This window comes from Panthera uncia, chromosome B4 (genome assembly GCF_023721935.1).
Source record: "Panthera uncia isolate 11264 chromosome B4, Puncia_PCG_1.0, whole genome shotgun sequence".
NCBI classification, from domain to species: domain Eukaryota; kingdom Metazoa; phylum Chordata; class Mammalia; order Carnivora; family Felidae; genus Panthera; species Panthera uncia.
The window spans coordinates 73075504-73095499 of NC_064809.1; the positions used below are offsets into that span (position 1 = coordinate 73075504).

The 19996-nt window shown below is 45.5% G+C and overlaps 2 protein-coding genes across 2 annotated transcripts; one reads left to right on the forward strand and one right to left on the reverse strand.

Annotated features, from left to right (window-relative positions):
- Positions 1 to 298: 298 nt before the first annotated feature.
- LOC125919841 (testis-specific H1 histone) lies at positions 299 to 1379 on the forward strand (the record flags this gene model as incomplete). The annotated part of the gene is given in 2 exon segments (XM_049626678.1): positions 299 to 422; positions 425 to 1379. Coding segments are annotated over 2 exon segments (897 nt in total), but the record flags the coding sequence as incomplete, so codon positions are not given.
- Positions 1380 to 3933: 2554 nt separating this feature from the next.
- ZNF641 (zinc finger protein 641) lies at positions 3934 to 19663 on the reverse strand. The gene is made up of 6 exons (XM_049627252.1): positions 19490 to 19663; positions 16508 to 16716; positions 15792 to 15883; positions 14532 to 14661; positions 13533 to 13646; positions 3934 to 12705 (listed from the first exon to the last, which is right to left on the reverse strand). The coding sequence occupies exons 2-6, from the start codon at positions 16689 to 16691 to the stop codon at positions 11951 to 11953; spliced, it is 1275 nt and encodes a 424-aa protein (XP_049483209.1). The 5' UTR covers positions 16692 to 16716; positions 19490 to 19663; the 3' UTR covers positions 3934 to 11950.
- Between the last annotated feature and the right edge of the window lie 333 nt (positions 19664 to 19996).

Genomic DNA, 19996 nt, shown 5'->3' on the forward strand with positions numbered 1-19996 from the left:
CGGAGTTTCTAGGTCGGGGGTTGTTTGCTAGACTACCACATTCTTTTTTTAAAGGCATCATATGATCTGTTTTAGATAGTTGGGGGCAGCTTCTTTCACCTTAGGGAAATGTGGGTCAATGGTATTCAGGACCACGGAAAAATAGTGACCTTAAGTAAATGGTTGAGATCAAGGTCAAGAAGTGGTAGCACAATAAGGGGCGGGGCGAACACACCCTGGGATCATAAGGGTGATTCTTATGGGTGCAGAGGCGCTGAGGATCTGGATTGGTTTAGACCTAGAAGAAAGTTAAGTCTGATTGGACACCCTACCTGGGTGGCTGCTCCCTAACCAGGACCTGAACATCTCTGTGGGGCCTTGCCATTGTGACGTGGTCCTGCCAGTCTCAGCTTTAGCTCCCGCCTTGGCTGGGGAGGCCCAGAGCAGTGGCCCCGCGGAAGCGGGAGCGGGGCCATGGCTGAGGTGCCTGGGCCCACTGGTGAATCCAAAGGCACTGAAGTTAAAACCCAGCAGGCCATGGAAAAAACCCTCAGGGCACCGCCAAGGCGAGGTCCACCCTCGGTGCTCAAAGTGTCCCAGTTGTTGCTCCGAGCCATCACAGCACACAAAGGGCTGACTCTGGCCACTCTCAAGAAGGAGCTCGGAAATGCTGGCTACGAAGTGCGCCGGAAGTGCCGACACTCAGGCGAAGCACCCAGGTCAGATGTTAAGGGCACGCTTCTCCGAGTCAGCGGTAGCGATGCCTCCGGCTACTTCAGGGTTTGGAAGAGTCCAAAGCCGAAGAGAAAGCCTGGACGCCTGAGGTTGGAGGGGGGCGTGCGCTCTTCGAGGAGGACTCCTCCTAGGCCACGGAGCCCACGGAGGCGCAGCACGCATCGCAGGGCGGCCAAGAAGGCCAGGGAATTATGGAGACGGAGCACGAAGGGAAACACGAGGATGAGGAAGGTCAGGCCACGAGCCAAGGACTCGGTGCGTTCCAAAGCCAAGGAGGGAGCAAGGGCCAAGGTGATGAATCAGGGGAGAGGTCGGACCATGAAGGAAGACATCAGGCCTAGGACCCGAGAGAAGAGGCCAAGCTCGAAGCCCAGGGAAGAGAAGCAGCAGGACCAGGAGACGTTAGTAAAACGCACTATCCAGAAGACATCCTTGGTTAAAAGTGACCTAAATTTTAGCGGTCAGGGGAAGACCCATGCATGACCCAAGGGCTGTTCGCACAAAGACTTCTACTAAAGCTTAAAGTCCTCCGTATGCAGCCGGGAGCCTGTAGTGTGGGAGCAATTTCCCTTCCTCCAGGCACAGATGCCTTTCCCCTTAGGCTCTAATGAGAGCAGCTCTCACACACTGAAGTGGACAAAACTATACACAAGACCTTTCCACTACATTGTGTCTGTTTCGTCTTTGCTGTACCAGGAAGGGTAAGGGTGGGTGGTGAGGTGAGACCTATAGCAGAGGCATATGGAGTGAAGAGACAAGGAGATGTTGGGATTCTGTTCCTGCTTCAGGACCTGGGAAAATGCCTTTCAGAAGGAAAAAAGAAAATAGGTAGAAGAAAAGCGGCAACTTGACGAGATTAGATAGAAGTACTGAATTAACGTTAGACACCCTATCAAATCCAAATTGAGTTTTGGGGAGAAGGGTATGTAAAGAGCAAAGTGGGGGGCATCGTTGGGACAAGAAAATAGACAACCTTTAAGTTGAGTGGTCTCACTGATCCAAAGTGTTCTTAACTGAAATTCCTTTTAGGAAAAAGGCCCTTCTCCCAAAATTGTAATGGGTTTATAGTTTTTGCTTGACTTGATAATCTTAACTTTAAAACTTTGTCTTATATGTTAATCTTCACTTAAAGGAGAGTGTGAAAGCATCTAGCACAGGGTAGGTGCTCATTACTGAGATTTTAATGAGTATAAATAATTTGTGATTATGTAATAATGACTATAGCAGAAAACTATACAGGATCAGTACTTAATGAGACCAGGATTCTAGTCAAAGTTCTGCCACTCTGACCTTGGCTGAGTTGTTACTTACCTGTTCATAGCTTGGTTTTCCTTCTCTGTAAAAAAAGAGTTGCAATTGGGCTAGGATGATTTTAAGTGTTAGTAAAATAAGAAGTACTTAAAATATCATGACATAGGCTTTTCTTGCCAAAATTCAGTAAAGGAGTTATCAACTGGGAAAGCACTAACTATAAGAGAGGATATTATCAAGATTTATGAATGCAAAACAAGCAACAAAGATTTATAGAATGCTTATCAGAAGTATAAGATGGGGAAGGCTAATGAATAGCTAAGTCTTTTGCTTTTCTTAAAAAAAAAACAGGCATTGAACACTATATATCAAATATGGGGCAAATGTATGATTTCTTTTAGTTCTGAAAGCAAAGGTTAAGAGCAGCATGGGAGTAGTTCTCATGCCATAGGTCATGACAGGACACGGAAGTGGTCCCTAGGGAAGTAAATATCAAAGTTGCTGGTTCAGGGAAATGACGCTGTTTCCAACTGAAGCCAAACAAATAGGGGAAAGGGAACAACTGGGAAGGTGCTTTTTATTCTTGAAAAGAGGTGAGAATGATCGTTGGAGGTGGGAAGGTGTTGGGACAACCTGGGGAGCTTTTTCAGAGTGTACCTGACCAAGCTTTTGCCAAGAGTCTGATATCACCTACAAGGGGGAACAGAGTATGTGTATTTACAAAAAACAAAACAAAACAAAACAAAACAACCACACAAGAAGAAAAGAAAGCTTAGTGATGCTAATAATCACCCTCTCACACCCTTAAATAAGAATTACCACTTTAAACCTATGCAAAGCTAATAGTAAAATGCTTGAAGTATATCTCATCTATAGATGATTTGAACTTTGAAATTTCCCCCTGCTGTAATTAGGTTGTGTTCTTGAATTGTCTGTGAGTAGCAGAATGAAGCAAACGGAATCAGAGAATAGGGAGCCATCTGAAAAGAGGCTGTGAAAAACATTGTCTATTGAACACAATTAGAACAAAGTTAATCAGATGTCCTTGTGATAGCCAGATGTATTGCCCCTTTATAGTCCTGGGAGGTTTTATTATTTCATTTTTATTTTAGAGAAAGTGTGAATCAGGGAGAGGCAGAGAGAGGGGGAGAGAATCCCAAGGAGGCTCCACACTGTCAGTGTGGAGCTTGATGCGGGGCTCAAACCCACAAACCATGAGATCATAACCTGAGCCGAAGTTGAGTGCTTAACTGACTGAGCCACCCAGATGCCCCTATAGTCCTGGCAAGTTTTTACCTAAAGAATCAGATGATCTAGAACTAGATGCCTTTTCTCCTAAGATGGGATGCAAAACAGGGGCAAACATTTTTCTAGATTTCCTAAGAACCATCCCAGTTCTGTTTGTATTGTGATGATTTCATTTAAGCAAATTTCCATCTATTCAGTCAGTACATTTATTGAATTTATTAAGTGTCAGATCCTGACTGTAATAGCTATCAATGGTCACTACAGATTATTTTTCATTCATAAGCTTTTGGGTGGCTGTACTCCAATGAAATATAAGAAATGACTTTACTCATTGGCAAGCTATCCAGATTATCTAGATTATAATGCTAGCTGGGTACTTCTGTGAAAGGAATTCCCAAGAATAGGTAATCTCATCCCAAGTGTTCACTAATAACTAAATGCCTACAAGATTCTGGGTGCTTTGCTGAATAAAGATGGATAAAGCATAATCCCCACTTCTCACTGCTCACACTCTAGTGCCATATTTGGGTATTTAACTTTAGTCAGAGCAAATGGAACATCCCTGACCTCAATTCTTTGCTTTCAACTGCCTAGTCGATGATGATGATCAGAAAATTGTTGGACTTTAGAGTTGTAACAAAGCTTAGATGCCCTTTAGCAACAACTATTCAATGGTTGTTGATAAAACAGTTAACAAAAAATACAAATGGCCTTTAAAAATATGAAAAAGATACAATTTTACTCATAAGAGAGATGCACATTAAAACAATAAGATAACATTTTTAATCAATTCAAAGGTTTTGAGAACCTACTCCATTGGTAAGGCTGTGGGGGAACAGGCACTCACAACACTAGTGAGAGTGTAAATGGAGGGAATTTCCCTTTTACAATTACAAATGCAAATATCCTTTGACCCAGCGGAACCACTTTATCTTTTAGATGTAAATGCATTTGTGAAAAGACTTATGTCCAACGTATTCAGTACAGCACTGCAGTAACAGAAAAGGAAATAATCTAAATTTTACCAGGGGCCTGGTTAAACTGAAGCTTCCATAAAGTGAAATAGCATGCAGCTGTAAAAAGGGGGGATTCTCTATGTATTATGACAAGCTCCCAAAGATATGTTAAGTGAAAAAACAATTTGGGACATTGAGTATACCATACTACCTTTTGTGTAAAATGGAGGAAAATATACCTCTTTGTAATTGTATAAAATTCTGGCAAGATACACACAAAAAAAAACTAACTGCTTCTCTACTGTGAGGGGAACGTGATGGGAACGGTAGAGGATATGTAGAAATGAGACTCTTTACTATATCTTTTTTTTTTTTTTGGATTTGTTTTCGGAATCAAGTAAATTGTAACTTGTTCAAAAATAAAGTAGAAAATTCCATGTAGTTGTTATAGTTTTTTCATTTATAAGATGGTTTGTACTTTTGCATGCATTATTTCATTTCATTTTCACCTCAGTCTCTTAGATCTTAAGTGAAAAAGCTAATGTTTAGAAAATGTGCACTTTAGAAATTGACTTTTAACTGTGAATCCAGTGCTCTCTTGTCTACAATTATTGATGTCAGATGGGGCCACATCATCTACTCAGTAACTCTCCAAGATATCTTTTCGATGTAGGTAAAGATCAGAAGTTAGGATTCACTTCTACATTGAGTGTTTTGGTAACTTAGAGGATTTTTGTGGGGGAGGGTGTTCTTAAACACATTGTGGGGTTTTCAGAACATGCAAGCATCTCCATTTGTCAGTGGTCTCAAAGCAGTAGCTCTCTCCTGTCCCCGCTCCTCTGGGGAGCTCTGAAATGGCAAGGCAGCGTGGTTGGGCTAGAAATGCCTAGCAAGGACAAGAAGACATTCTGGGAAATTAATGTAGGGGCACCATGTCAGAAAGGGAGTTTGAAAAAGAGAAAAGCCAAAGGATTTGGAAGAGAGGAACTGAAGACTGGGGTGGGGGGTTCAGCATGAGGCCGTGGATGGGGCTGGGAAAGGCACTGATAGAGGGGAGTAAGGAGAGGAAGTCAGGATTCCAATAGACCACTGGAGCCGGCAGAAAGAACAGGGCCCTCAGTGAACAATCACAGCTGGGTTTCTCCTCCCCCTGTTGTCAATTCCTTCCTTCCTCCTTTTCTGGTCAGGAGAAAGACCAGACTTGTCAAGAGTATTACTCCAAGTGACAGTGGGAAGTTAAGAGTGAACATAAGAAAATAGGGAAACCTGAAGCACTGAGGTAGGTGCCAAAACAGTCTGGCTGGTGTTCAGAAAGCTGCAGAGGCAGATTGTCCCCTAAACAGTAGGCTTGAAGCTCCATTAAGGCAACTCCCACGGAGGAAGAGCAAAGCCTTTGGGATGCACTCAAGGCCTGGGAAACAGCTCCTTCCCTTCTTCCCCATGTCCCATGAAGCTCCATAGGTGGGAGGTTGTGTCAGTGGATCAGAGGCTAGTGGTGTCCATGCCAGCTTCCCATGTTTACTCCCACACGAACTTTATTCTCTTACCTTATTCTCTTGATCCCCTTTGCCATATGCTCATCCTCTTTATCCACAAGGGTGAGTATGTCTGGTGGACCCAGTTCCTGCCTAACCCCATCTGTGCATGCCTCCTCTGGCTCCCCCCACCAAATCTCCAATTACTGTAAATTTGCCTAGGGGGTCAATTCATAGTCACCATCATCACCTCAGTTTCCAGACTTGGGTTCAGCACTTTAAGGGTCTCCCAAGAGCAGGGTCAGCACTTGAATGACCCTGAGATGGAGGGCCTTCTTATATTTGCTCCCTAGACCCTTACCTGCCTTACTCTAGGCCCAGTCCTGCTCAGCAATCTCCTTTTCCCAGCTCCAGGTTGGGTGAAGACCAGAGGAGGGACATCTGGAAGCCAGGACACCAAGAGAGAGATGGGGAGGCCTAATTTGTGGCATCTCAAGGTTTATGTTTTTGGGAGAAGCAGTGAAGGGGCTCACGCATGACTGTGTGACTCCTCCCAGAGCTGTCTGGTGTCTCCCACTCTGTTGCAGTCTTTTGATCATGAGAGAAGAGCTGAGAATGGAGGGAAGAGTAGAGGAGAGGACTGAGAGAGGAAATCAGTGACACAGCCAATAAGACCTTTATTCAACTGACAGGGACCATAGGGAGCATATTAGAGACCCCTAAGGATACAGACAAAGGTCCCCAGTGGGTAACCCATGGGAAATTCACAGTCCATCAGAGGGAATCAAGTCAGACAAGAGCTAGAAATCCAGCAGGCACAGAGCAGTTGGGTTGGATGGCAAGTGGGCATACACTCCCAAAACTTCCTGGAAGAGTGTGCCTTGGTGTGCAGTATCATGAGACATGGCAGGAAAGTGGTGCCAGGGGAGGGCTCAGTTGAGGAACATGCTGAGTACAGGGACCATGGTCACACTTGATTTCCCAGGCCTGGAAGAGCCGGTGCCTGGCACATAGTGAGATTGCCAAAAATGGCTTATAAAATTGAGAGGGATTCTCAGGAGCCACAAAAGACAGGAAGAGATTGAGTAAATTAGAGTAGCAAAAAGTAGAAACCCACTTTGGAAGCTAAATCTAGGGAAGAAGAGCCTGTAGGGAATGGAGTGTAGGGCCTGGACTTGGCAGTATGGACAACCTCTTAGCCAGGTTAGGATGTGGGGAAGGGTGAGAGAGAGAAAGAGAGGCAGGGTGGTAAGATGGCAGCTGAGCTGCTAGAGCCAAGCCAAGGACTGGAGGGAAGAAAGTGGGAAGTATGAGTACTTGACCCCGCTTTGTAGGCTTACAGCTGACAAACTGGACAGCAGGCAGAGGGATGGAGGGGCTCACGGTGGAACGGAACTAGCTAGAAGCCTAAAGACAATAACTATGATGGAAAGAGAAGGATAGGGATTGGGAAGAACATATATCCTTAGGAAGGTGAAGTATTCCCCAGGCAAAACAAAACGAAAAGCTACTAAACCAAACCAACTGAAAAAGAGAAATGGGAGTGAAGAATGGAGGAGCTCCATTTATTGGGAAAATGAGGGCAGTAACTGGAAAAGCAAGAGAGAGAGACCCTGAAGACTGGAGTTGAAGAAAACTGTAGCCAAGCTTCTCCACCTTGGGGAGAGGAGCTGATCACCTCCAAAGAGACGTAGGTTCACTCCAACCTTTTGACCTTGGAGAGCCCCACAGGAGTGGTCATTTTAGTTCAGTCTGTCCTCATGAGTTTGGTTAGAAGAGGAGCTAGAGGTAACAGGACCAGGGCCTGCAAGACAGGCCCCTTCTTGCAGCCTGAATTGGACAGAATCTTCAAGCAGGAAATGCATTTTTGACACAGGTGCCATGGCTTAATTGATTACAACTCTACCTGGTAAACAGAGTCTGGGTTCAAATCTCACTTCTGTCACATATTACTAAATGAGCCTGGTTCTTTCTTGTGTCCTGGGGACTCTCCAGTACTTCTGTTGCCCTTGTCCACAGGGTATGCCAATTCATGGTTAGAAATCCCTTGCATGGTACCTCATTGGTCTCCAATGCAATTGTGAGGTTGGAAAACTTGGTTCCTTAAGGGCTTGGGAGAGCTGGCCATACCCTCTATCCTGTGCTAAATATCCACCTTGCAAGCCTCCAGGGCAACTTATTAGGCCTGGAGAAGGACCACTAACTAGCAAAGGAGGACCATTTCCTTGGATGTTAGTTTTTCAGTTTTACATTGGATTTCCTTTCTTTGAGGTATCTTCTCCTTTTTATCCTTTCAGATTTCTGAACCCGTGAATCCTCAGGGCCCATTTTAGAAGCTCTAGCCCCAGTAAGTCACGGCACATTGGTAGTTGCCCCCCGCCCCCAAACACACAATTTCTAAAATTGTTGCCTAACCCAGTCCTTTCACCGATTTAAGGGTGCGGGAAGACCTTGGGACTCAAGGGAACCAGAAATGAAGAGAAACTAGCCTGGAGAGGTTGCAGAAAATAAATCTGGCAGCAGGGGTTTAAAGATTTCCCTCCCTTTCTCCCCATTTGAAGAGGGTGAGGTACCACTGATTGAAGTGGAACTTGAATCTCCTAGCCAGTGATTCTCAAACTTTAGTATACATCAGATATTCTCGAAGGCAAGTGAAGACCGATTGCTGGGCTCCACTCCCAGAGTGTCTGATTCAGTTTGTTTGGGATGGAGCCTGAGAATTTGCATTTCTAAAACAAGTTCCCAGGTGATGTCCATGTTGCTGGTTCAGAGACCACCTTTTGAGACCCAAGGCCTAATATAGCACTCCAGGAATAGAAGGAAATTTTGCCAGCTCAGGATCTCTAAGGGGTATATGGGAATAGATTTCACTTTTCTGTTACTGCCCAGCTCCACTCACCCCCATCCAGTGCATTCATCTGAATAGGAATGGAAAGAACATATCTTCTGGCATCTCTGGTTCTGAGTCAGGGCTCACCTTGCCCTTGATGGAAATAAGGAAACAGTGGTTTGAGTGCAGAAGTGCTGGAAAGAAAAGGACTTTGTCACAAATTATCACCCCTTTAGCTCCCGGAAGGAGCTAAACAAGGGAAAACTTTTTCTTTCCACTTCTACTATCAGAGCTAAGGCTTAAAATGTAAATGACTCTGGGAAAAGCTAATACTTTGAGTTATTTCCTCCAGTGTAAGGGATTCTTTGAAGACATACTTTGATGGAATAGAAAGGGGAGGACACTTGGGCCCTGAACAGGGTAGAGGCACCACAGAAAGAAAAGGTGACAGGTTTCTGAAGATGGACTTCCCCATTTTACATTTGCCCAGAGAGAACACAGAGACAGTTTTTTTATTTAAAGGGGATGGGTGGACACGTGGCAAAGCAAGTTGGGAGAAAGATGGGAGTTTGAGACTGATTCCCTATGGGACAAATCATTCAAATCTATTCACCCATCTGATGGCTGTTGCTTATTTTATTTTTCATCCAAGGAAAGTGGTGTTGGACCGAGGTAGAGAAGACAGTGGTATACCAGAAATGCCCTAAGATGTCCTTTCTGCAGAAGGCCCTTAGACTCCATGATGCCTTTCATTTGGGTATTACGACTGCCCCCACACTTTGGGGGCTTCGCTTACTCTCCTTACATTTACTAAAACAGATCAAAGGCTGGAGGTTAACATTTGGTTATTAAGAGGTGTAATCTGATAGTACAGGGAGTCACCTCCCACAGGTCTTTAAAACAAAGTTTGTGAGGAGCTGGATTTGTTAGCATGTCATCGTTTTAAAAAATATAAGTAGAATGTAAGCAATACTCTTGTAGTCATTAAAGACTAGACTCTGTCTTTATCCCCTATTGCCTCTGATATCTTAGTCCTTAAAATATTTAGCGATCCTTGCCCTGTAATTCTTGACACAAATATATAATGACCATACTGGGTCAGGGTAACTCCCTATGATCCCAGATTAGTGATTCCACGGATAGGCTCTGAACCTGCTAAATGTATATATAAAGCAGAGTGAATTGCTAATGTCTATTATTCTCAAAAAGTGAGTTTCTGGTTATCAGATTCTCAAAAGGGTCTATGATCTAAAACAGGTTCTGAACCATTGCTTACATAGAGCTGATCTACATTAATGAATGAGGTGTAGTGGGAGGGTAAAAGAAATGGTATAGCCCAGTTTTACCACTGGAATCCAATACTCTCCTAGTCCCTGGGGTATCTCCTAATACTAATCCTAAAATGTTCCTTTCTCTGAGGACTTTATAAAGGGCTGGTCATTTTGCTCTATTACTAGGAATGTAAGCAAGAACAGTACATTCCAAGCAAAGAAGGAAGGCTGCTCTGAGCAGCAGAAGGGAGGCAGGGGCTCGGCTGCTCAACTCATATACACTCTAAGAAGCCAAGTCAACAAAATGGCCCTATTTTCAGCTCCATCTGGGTCCAGAACTCTGAAGAGCTGTGATTCACCCAGTTTTTCCTAAGCAAATGAGACAGTCATTAAACTAGATCGTTGCAGCTTACTTCCTCTTGCCTCTCTAGTTAATTCCACCAATTGTGGTTGAGAAATAAGTTAAGGACAAACCAGAGTCTAAGCATTAAAGAGAAACTACCCCACTTTCATCCACTTTGCTCCTTTCTCTCCCTAACCCCAAACTGCTCTTTCATACAAGATCATTTTTAAATTATAAGCTTGGTATTAACACATTATCAATAAAGCAAAACAATGACCAACTTATCAACCAACAGATGCTAGAATACTTATGTAAGTCCTGGAGTTAAGAGTCTTAGTGTGGATACCTGTCCAGAATTGGGAAGAAAACCCAATGCATTACCCTGCATCAGCTGAAAAGCTAAACCATAGCCATTTCCCTCAAGTTCTGTTTCTGGGAGAATGAGATCCCCAAGAAAAACTGTCTCCTTGATGAGGCAATCAAGGTCAGATAAGAATGATGACAACAACCTGCAAGCACTGTGATTCCTGCCCTAATTTCCCAGCACTAAAACAAGACAAAGAAACCCACTAAGCACGAAGCTTCTATATGCAACTTACTTGAAATCAACAAGAAACAGCTCACCTCACTGAGGATGGGTCTTTCTTTCTCCTCCCAGGCCAAAAGAATCTGTGGCCGGGAGAGTCAGACCTAGACATACATATCCACGTTTGTCTTGATCTTACTAATACTGGGGAAGACATTATATCTCAACTCCCAAAACTTAACCCATCACTTAACCCTTTCCATGAGGGCTCTCTTAATTGCTCAGCTTACTTCCTATCTTGAAACAAAACAAAAACTCCCATACAATCCCTACTACCCTCATCCCCAGAAAACAGCCCCTAGAAAATCTAGCTTGTACAGTTTGCACTTTGCATGCTCTCTGAATTCAAAGACCCTGCACACAGATACACATAGACACATAAAGACACAGATAAGAGAAGAGGGGTCTGTTCAAGGGGATAAAGTTTTTTCTTCCGTGTGGGCCTGGGTTACTTGCGGGTATAAGTCCATCTCTTAGCATTGTATGTAGGGTGATCTCTCAGCTGGATATATGTATGAAGAGGATGAAGAGAGTAGGAATAGGGGGTGAAAAGGTTCTTGTTTCTATTTTTCAGGAGGTAGGGGTAAGAGGTGTGGATGTATATTTCGATGATCTGGTTAAGGGTGATGGACCCACACAGGAATGAGGTCTGCCCCTCAGCTTTCATTTGGATAAAAAAAGGGGGACTCTGGGTACCTGATCACTATTTCTTTCCTGTTTCCTCATTACTCTCTAACCCAGTGTTCACCAGTGTGTTTCATGGAGTCACCAGTTCTGTGGGATGTAAGATAGAAAGGATACTGAGGTCAAATAAATTTAGGAAACACTGCATTAAAAGAGGCTTAACAATTCCCTGTACCCAGAAAGTTCTCAGAGTCTTTAATATGCTAATATGGTCTTTCTCTCTATATATAGAGAGGATATAATAGTTACAGTATACAAAGGTGGTACTCAAATATTTAACTGGGATAGCATAGGCTCCAACCACTCGGCTTGGACCTCAGTAATAAACTCCCTTGAGAATGGGCTCAGGCTGAATATCAGCCCATGTAGTAAGCACTGTTTCCTAAAGTTTTGCCCAAAGAACTCATCTTGTGTGGTATCTCACAGAACTGGTGAGAAATGTCTGGCCAATGTTGGAACCTCATCTTTCCAGGCATGGAGCCAGGGCTCATGATTCTGGCCATTGGGATGCAGGAGAGGGGCAACTCTGGGAGAGACTCCTGGTAGCACCAGCTGCTGATAGATGTGACCACAGCTGCAGCAGAAACAGATCTCAAAAGACAGATGTCCCTCTGTCCCAGCTGCTCCGGGGACTTTGTCCCTGGTGGGTCAGCAGGTGCCTGTCCAGGTGATGTTTACGGCCAAAGCTCTTTTCACAGCGAGGGCACTGGAAGGGCTTCTCCCCAGTATGGGTCAGCCAGTGTCTCACCAGGTGGTGCCGTCGGCCAAAGCTCTTCCCACACTCAGTGCACACATGGCACTTTGGCACTGGTGGGGCCCGCTGCCGTTTCCTAGCCCCAGGGCTCTCTCCAACCTCTTGGCCCTTGCAGGATTTGCCTTCCGCATGCACTCTCTGGTGGCTGGCTAGATGGGAGTTGCATCGGAAATTCTTGCCACACTCAGAGCACCTGCTGGGCTTGTCATGTAGGTGGGTTTTCTGGTGCCGGATCAGGTGATGTCTTCGCCCGAAGCTCTTTTCACACTTGAGGCAGCTGTAGGGCCGCTCCCCAGTGTGTGTTTGCTGGTGCCTGGCAAGGTGGGAGCCCCACACAAACTGTTTCCCACATTGGGGGCATGTGTGCGGTCTTAACAGGGAATCCATCTCTGTGCTACATAGAAGGTTTGAGAAGCTATCTTCCTGAAGAAAAGGTGGACCCAGGAGCATTCCTCTGGAGCTCCTGGGCATGGAATCCCAGCTCTCATCCTGCTCTGGGTTCCAGAGAACAGTATCTTCAGACACACTAGATAACATTCTGGGAGGTTCTGCTTCTAGTTCAGGGGTATCACCCTCGTGCTCACTGCCATCTCCTGTGGAGAAGGGAAAATACCAACCCCAAGAGGGGAGTCACAAGAGAGTACCCCAGGACCCAAGTCATAGGTGAGGTAGTATGATTCCTGTTAGGGCCTAAACCTTACCCCACAAGGGCTGAGAGAACAGGCTCTAATGTTGTATAAGACAGTGCAAGAGGTGCAGAGGTTAAAAGCCTAGACTTAGGAAGCAGATTACCCAATTCTGAATCTCAGCTTTCCCACTTAACTTCTGTAAGCCTTCATTTTCTCTTCTGTAAAATGGGAATAATTATAAGATAAATGTTATAAGATAGATAGTAGAGTACCTGCACATAGTGAGCACTTAGTAAATGGTCTATGCTATTGTTGCTATTTATTTATTATATGAGCATAGGTGGAGAGAGTTAAGAAATGTGCTGCAATCCTCACTGGCTGAGTGACCACCTGTCAGCAATACAAGAGACATTTTGGAAAGCATTTACAATAACATCAACAATAACAACAACAACAACTAACATTTATTGAGTGCTTATTATGTGCCTGGTACTGTTCTACTATGTTAACATATTTAAATCTCACAGTAACATATGGATGAGGAACCCAAAGAGGGGTGAATTTCTTTTCCAAGGTCCCCCAGGTGTGGTCCTAGATTACAATCCACAAAGTTTGGCTCTAGAGCCTGCCTTCTAAACCTTTCTGCTACACTGTCTTGCCGTTGAAGAAAAATATCTCTATACTTTTTGACTCCGTAACTCGCTGAGCAGAGGAGGGATTAGACAAACATGTAATGATGACACTCCAAGAGGGGTGAAGGAAGTGGCTGAAAGTCTATTGTAGGTGCTTACCTGTATATGTGACCCTCAGGATGTCCCTCTCCTCTAAGTCTTGGGGGTCAGGGACCCATTGTTCTTCCCCTCCTTCTAGTTGAGAAAGCATGTCCAGCTTGGGAATTGGAAATCCTGCCCATGGGAAAGGAAAACAGAGATGTCAATGAGTTCAACTGTAATTATCTATTTCTGACAAAAAGCTATTTCCTAGATTACTCCTTGGAACTGAAGATAAAAGAAGGCCAGATATAGGCCTCTCTCCCCAAGCCCCCATGTGATTTCTCTTAAGTCCCTCTTCTTTCTTTTAGAAAATCACATTCTCTTCCCTAGTGTGTCTGTTCTCTTCTACTCAAATTCCACTCGAATTTCAAATACTAGCACAACTGTGTTTAACTTCACTTAATTAGCCCTACTAGAGCCGTCCTACCCCCAGACTCCCATCTTACCCTAGGTGGCCGTTGAGTTTCCAAGGACTCAGTTCTATCACTTAAATGTCCTCTCTGCTTTCTAAGAATCTCCCAATTCCCAACCAAGGTGAGCCTAAAGTTCTCTTCTCCACAATTCAGCATTATTTTGCTGTTGTTTTTAAAAAATGACACCTCGGGGTGCCTGGGTGGCTTGGTCAGTTAAGCGTCCGACTTCGGCTCAGGTCATGATCTCACGGTCTGTGAGTTAGAGCCCCGTGTCGGGCTCTGTGCTGACAGCTCAGAGCCTGGAGCCTGTTTCGGATTCTGTGTCTCCCTCTCTCTCTGCCCCTCCCCTGTTCATGCTCTGTCTCTCTCTGTCTCAAAAATAAATAAACGTTAAAAAAAATTAAAAAATAAAAATAAAAAATGACACCTCACTTCCATTTTCCTTGAATTAGGCTTAATGCTCTTTCTCTGGTGAAAGCTTACACATATTGCCAGCCAGGGAAAGTACCCTAGACAGACACTCTAGAGCATCAGCTCTAGAGCAGATGGCTCCATCCTCCCAGAGTATAATCTTATAAAAGTGGCTAGGGAAGATTATGCTTACTTAGAGAGACCACTATCCCACAGTTTTCCTGCATGACATATTCTCCATAAAAGTCTGTCTGAGAAGGATCCAGGCTCCGCCACTCCTCCTGAGAGAAGCACAGTGATACATCCTTGATGGTTACCAGGCCCTGAAACAAAATGTAGCATCATCTGTTAGTAATTGTTCATTAAGGAAAATGTGATCTCAGTATAAAATGCTGAGATAGTAGAGGAGAGAGGCACAGGAGCATCTAGAAAGAGAATTTCCCAGAGATAGGGCATACAGTTTTGGTGAAGGGTAAATGAACAGAGGTGTAAAAGTAATGGTCAGTGAGTAAGGATAATGTCTCTTGAGGAGTTTCCCACTGGGACCATGGCAAGTTGGAGGCACGCTCCCTCATTGCTCATTGCTCCCTCTGTTTAATTACAGTGTCTGCCCAGTGCTTCCCACTTGCCTTATTTTTTTCATTGCAGAAATTGGGTACTAACATCTCCTTCCTCCACTTGACCTTTCCTTTTCTATCAGCACAAAATCATATAGATAAAACATTCTTTCTCGCCCTCCACCCATCATGCCATATCCCTATCTTTTGAGGTAGCATAGTATGGTGGCTAGAAGCCCAGATTCTTGAGCCAAATGACTCCTGGCTCTGCCACTTATTAGCAGTTTGGCCGTACACAAGTGCTTCAATCTTATCCTACCCTATTTTCTCATCTGTATAATGGGCATAATTGAGTTTCTCTCAGGGTTAAATGGGTTAGAATACGTAAAGCGTTTAGAGAACCACAGTATGGTAAGCATTCTGGGAGTGTAGTTCTTCTGTGGTTCTTCCATTGCCTTCTGAATCTAAATCTCTCTGGCTCTGCTCCTCTTTACATCTTTCTGTTTTCTCTTTTTTTCCATAAATGCTCCACTGTCCACCCAGTCCTGCCTATTTTATGTTCTTCCAAACTTCCTTCAGGTCATCTTTTCCTAATCTTTCCAGATTTTTTTTCTTAAAAGACATTAATAAATTGTTCTTAAAATCCCTCTAGGGATAGCACAACCATCCATTAAAAACAAATTAACCTCTAGGAATTCAACCTCTTCTTGTCAAGCCTCCACTCATTTTTTCAAGGGTATGATGAGCCCCTTGGAAAGGAAAGAATCTGCTCAGTTATAAGATGGGGATACTATTAGTGATCATGCAAAATAACAAATCAATAGGGTGATGCTGAGGCTACAGAAAGGCAGTCGTGATGAGACCCTGGGAGAGGCTAAGGGAAGCACACGGCCCACCTGTGATCCTGCCGCAAGAAGTGCAGCTGCCATCTCCCAATCTCCGGTGCTCCCCTCCTGGGGAATGGCAGGAACCCAGGGGGCTGACTGAGCTGAAGAGAGGAAAGAGGAACCACTAGAGATGGACCATCCACCGTTTCCCAATAAGAGACTGGGCCCCATGTTAAAGGAGCTTAAGGGTCACATTGTCCTGTATTTTTGCCCACTGATAAAATTCAAATGCATACACCTAGTGGAAGAGACCTTTACTCAAAATATTCTGCAAGGGTATTGAGTGGTTTTTAGTAGAACTTGTATGTCAGCCATCTCTACTGGACTAGCTGTGGTTTGAATTTATATTATTTGAATGTAATTTTCACCTAGTAAAGTGCATCTCACTAGGTATGTTCTCACCAGTAATCAGAGCTGCTGTCACTTCCTTTGTCTCCCACATACAATACCACTAACCATGCACTTGCAGCATGTGGAGGGAATGATTATGCAAGAAACGGGAGAAACCCAGTTTCATGGTTTACAGAACCCAGGAGCTCCTTATACCCTGTGACCAGGGCGCAGGAAGAATGGACTAGTCCTGGTACTGGTTATGGTGTTCAGTCCATGGCAATTTGGGGATTTTAACTTTGCTTTCAACATAGATTAAGAGACTACTCTTTGTACTGTGCTCTCCCCTCCCCGCTACCCAAACCCACACACACACACACCCTCCAGGCTCTTACCCTTCTCCTGAAGGGACTGTGGCTCCTCTTCAAGGTCACAGCACAGGTGCTCCAGTGGCCCTGGTGCTGTTCTCCATGGCCCCTCTTCTTGACTTCCCCTTTCCACCTGAGGCTCTGTTCCATCCAGCTGGACATTCATTGACTCCCATCCTGTCCCCAGGACTGCTGTTTGTTCTGAAAGCATCTTTGCTGCAAACCCAAATTGTGACCTGAAACAAATTCATTTTCAGCTGTGCCCATTAAAAATGTAAAGGGATAATACTCCTAAGGGAGTTATGGAAAACAGCCCTAGGGATAAAAGATGAAACTGGGTACGAGAAGCTTGATGGAAGATGAATTTTAAAAGCTTGGTGTGTTCCAATCAACTAAGCCTGGGCCGGGCTTCTTGGAGAAATTAAGAAATGAGCAGGTGCTAAATAGCAAAGTCACTAACAGTTATTTTGGGGACCTCATGGTAGATACAGAATATCCCTGATGGCTGTAAGAACTTCATTTGAAAAAAAAAAAAAAGAACAATCCTGGAAATTCAAAAGCTATTCATTTAATTTCAACCACTGAAAATACAATAAAGTAAGCAATCTGGACACATGCAGGAAAGAATATGCACTGACTTCCACTCAACAAAAATGGATATAATCACATGTAAGATTTTCTGCCACAAATCCATTCTCATCAATTGGTTCAGAATGAAATGGCTACTATAGGTGGCAGTCCCAGGCAAAGGTATGTGTGTGTCAGGAGCACACACCTCCCTTATGAGACTAAACCAAATGACACCTCACTTAAGCCTCAACAAAGGGACACAACCTCTCACTCTGATGCAGAAAATGAGAACTGGTAATAAATGTGGTACAAAGACCAATAACTCAGAAAGCAGGGGTAAAACTCCCAAGCAACCCTGACAGATAGGAGAAATTGTTAGTCAACGGGGAGTCGATGTCTGATGGAGAAAAGTTAAAAAGAAGAGAAAGTGTTTGAACCAAAAGTGGGTAAAGGGGAAACAGTTGCTGCTAATATGACCTCGCAGTGAATTCAAAGTCCTATGAGTTGAAACATAAGAAAGAACCTGAGACAGGAAAGATCCAGTCAGATCTCATAGAAAAATATATTCAATTTTAAAGAAGGGTGTGAAGAAGCCAGAGTATGTTCCATCAGAAGAAACAAAAGTGGAGAAAGAGATGGGAAATATGGCCATTGGGAAAAAGTTAAAAGCAACAGATACAGTTTTCTCCTGTCTAGGAGAAAACAGAAGTGGTTTCTATCTCTGTGTACAGGTCTATTCTCTTGATTGCCAAGAGAAGAGATTTGGGTTAGATAACAAATATTCTTAATAATAATCCTGTGGTGCATAGGACCAGGCTGTGGGCTTTTCTCCTCTCTGGACATCTTAGGGGTTAGGGCAGGTCTCACGTGTTGTTGACAAGGGATTCCCTGCCTCTTGGCAGATAAACAGTCTATGAGATGGCACAGAGAGCCCTTCTACTTGGCAACATCAGTGTGTGTGTGTGTGTGTGTGTGTGTGTGTGTGTGTGTGTGTGTGTGGTGTGATTTTTATTCAGTACCGAAGCCGTCAGAGCCAATGAAAGGCTTCCAAAAACAGGTCAGAACCTTGGTGAACTATCCTGGCTCACTCATACCCATTCAATGACATTTGCAAGAACCCAGAAGCCCAGGATAGGTAATGACAGATGTCAAGTCATTTATTTTCTTGCCTATTTGTCTTTGACAGAAGAGGTAGGTGACAACCCTAAGCCCAATGCACAGGAAGGGAACAAATTATCCTTTCATCTCAGAAGTCCAAAGGAGTCTCAGGGCCTCATGGGAGCATCCTGGACTGATTCCCAGCTTAGGAGGTTTCCTTTTCAGAGACTTCTCATGAGAAAGGAAAATTCCCCATAAAGCAATAAACGGAAACTTCCTTTTTAGCTTTCTCTTCTGAATTCCAGCCCCTGTATTTGCCTCATTTTTAACATATAAGGTGCGAATTCCCTCCCTTCACTGGAGGTCTTCCTTGTTTCTCAAGCTCCTTTTGAACATCCTCCCTCAGGGCTTTACCTACAGCTACTATCTGAACACCTGTCTCAAACTCATTTCTCCATCCCCCCAGCAGCACAGTCCCTTGATGGGAAGCCTCCTTCTGCAGAGCTTACTGGGCTAGCTGTGAGCCTCTCCAGACTACTGGAGACTACTTTCCACAGAAAACCTGTGGAAGTGCTGGCAAAAATCTCAGCAGCAAGGGGGTGGCTACTTATCCTCACACTGCATTTCCTACATGTTCACTCTCTCAGAGACAGCACCTGGGCAGTTAAGGTGTCAGCCCTAACCAGGTTTCTCCTGGCTCCAGGATGTTCCCAGGCCTACTGGAGTCTGGGTTCTAGGGCTTGCATTTCTCACTTTTCCTCACATATCCGGGCTCAAGCCACCTGCAGAAGTTTTTGCAGCGGGCGCTGTTGAATAGGGAAAAGGCGGTGTATCAAAATGAGTGGCCCAAGGGCACGAGGACGAGTCTCTCCCGTTCTGTCAGAGAACCCTGCCCTCCGCCCCGGGTGGGGCATGGGCGGGACGGGCGCCTGCTCCGGAGTAAGGTTGCTTCTTCCCTTCTTCTTGTCACAGTGCCCCTGGAGAGGGTCAGATTTCAGAGAATCCGAGAGGCTGAGCCGGGGCAGGGGAAGTGAGGTCAGAAAACAGGTTTCCCGTGAACTGGGGCAAGAGCAAGTCAAGAGAAAGGAGCCACGGGGTAACCTGTGCCCGAGTGACAGCGGCGGGAACCGCGGGGCCTGACAGCGACGCTGGGGACGGGGAAGCCTGGGCGAAGGCCGGACACAGAATGTCAGTGGGGCCAACCCCCCGGTTAAGGCAGCGACCGGAGGCCGCGTCGATCCTCCTCCCCGCCCCGTGGGTGACTGGGCCCCCACCCGCCTTCCCGGGAAGCCGGGCGTCCCTCCCTCCAGCCGCGACTAACTGCGGCTCGGCCCCACTCACCCCGGTCGGCTTGGCCTGCGGCCCGTGCCTCCCTCCTGGGCGCCGCCGGCCCCTCCCCTCCGCCCTCCGCTTCGTCGGAGCCGCCGGCTGCTGAGCCAGCGACGGGCGGAGACGGCGGCCGGGCGGGCGCGGGTGGGGCGGGCACAGGAAATCCCCGCCCGCTTCCGGGGCTCGGCGGCGGCGGCGGCAAGGGGGAGGGGGCGGGGAGGGGGTGGACCGTGGCCCCCACGCCCCCCATCGCTCAGGCGGGTAGAGCCGGGGACCTCCGCGCCCGCCGCCCCGGGACGCCGGATCCAGCCTACGGTGGCCGCCCACCCGCGCCCGCTCCCTGACTGACCATTTTCGGTCCCGGCCCTCGGCCTCCCACGGGGTTCTTTGCACACGGGTTCATTAATTACCCCGACATTTAATAACCGATCGTTGTATGCCAGACAATCGCTGTGAGAGCAAATTCTCAGGCAACAATCTGGAATTCGTCAAGGAGCTTGACTTGTAGGTTTCAAGGTA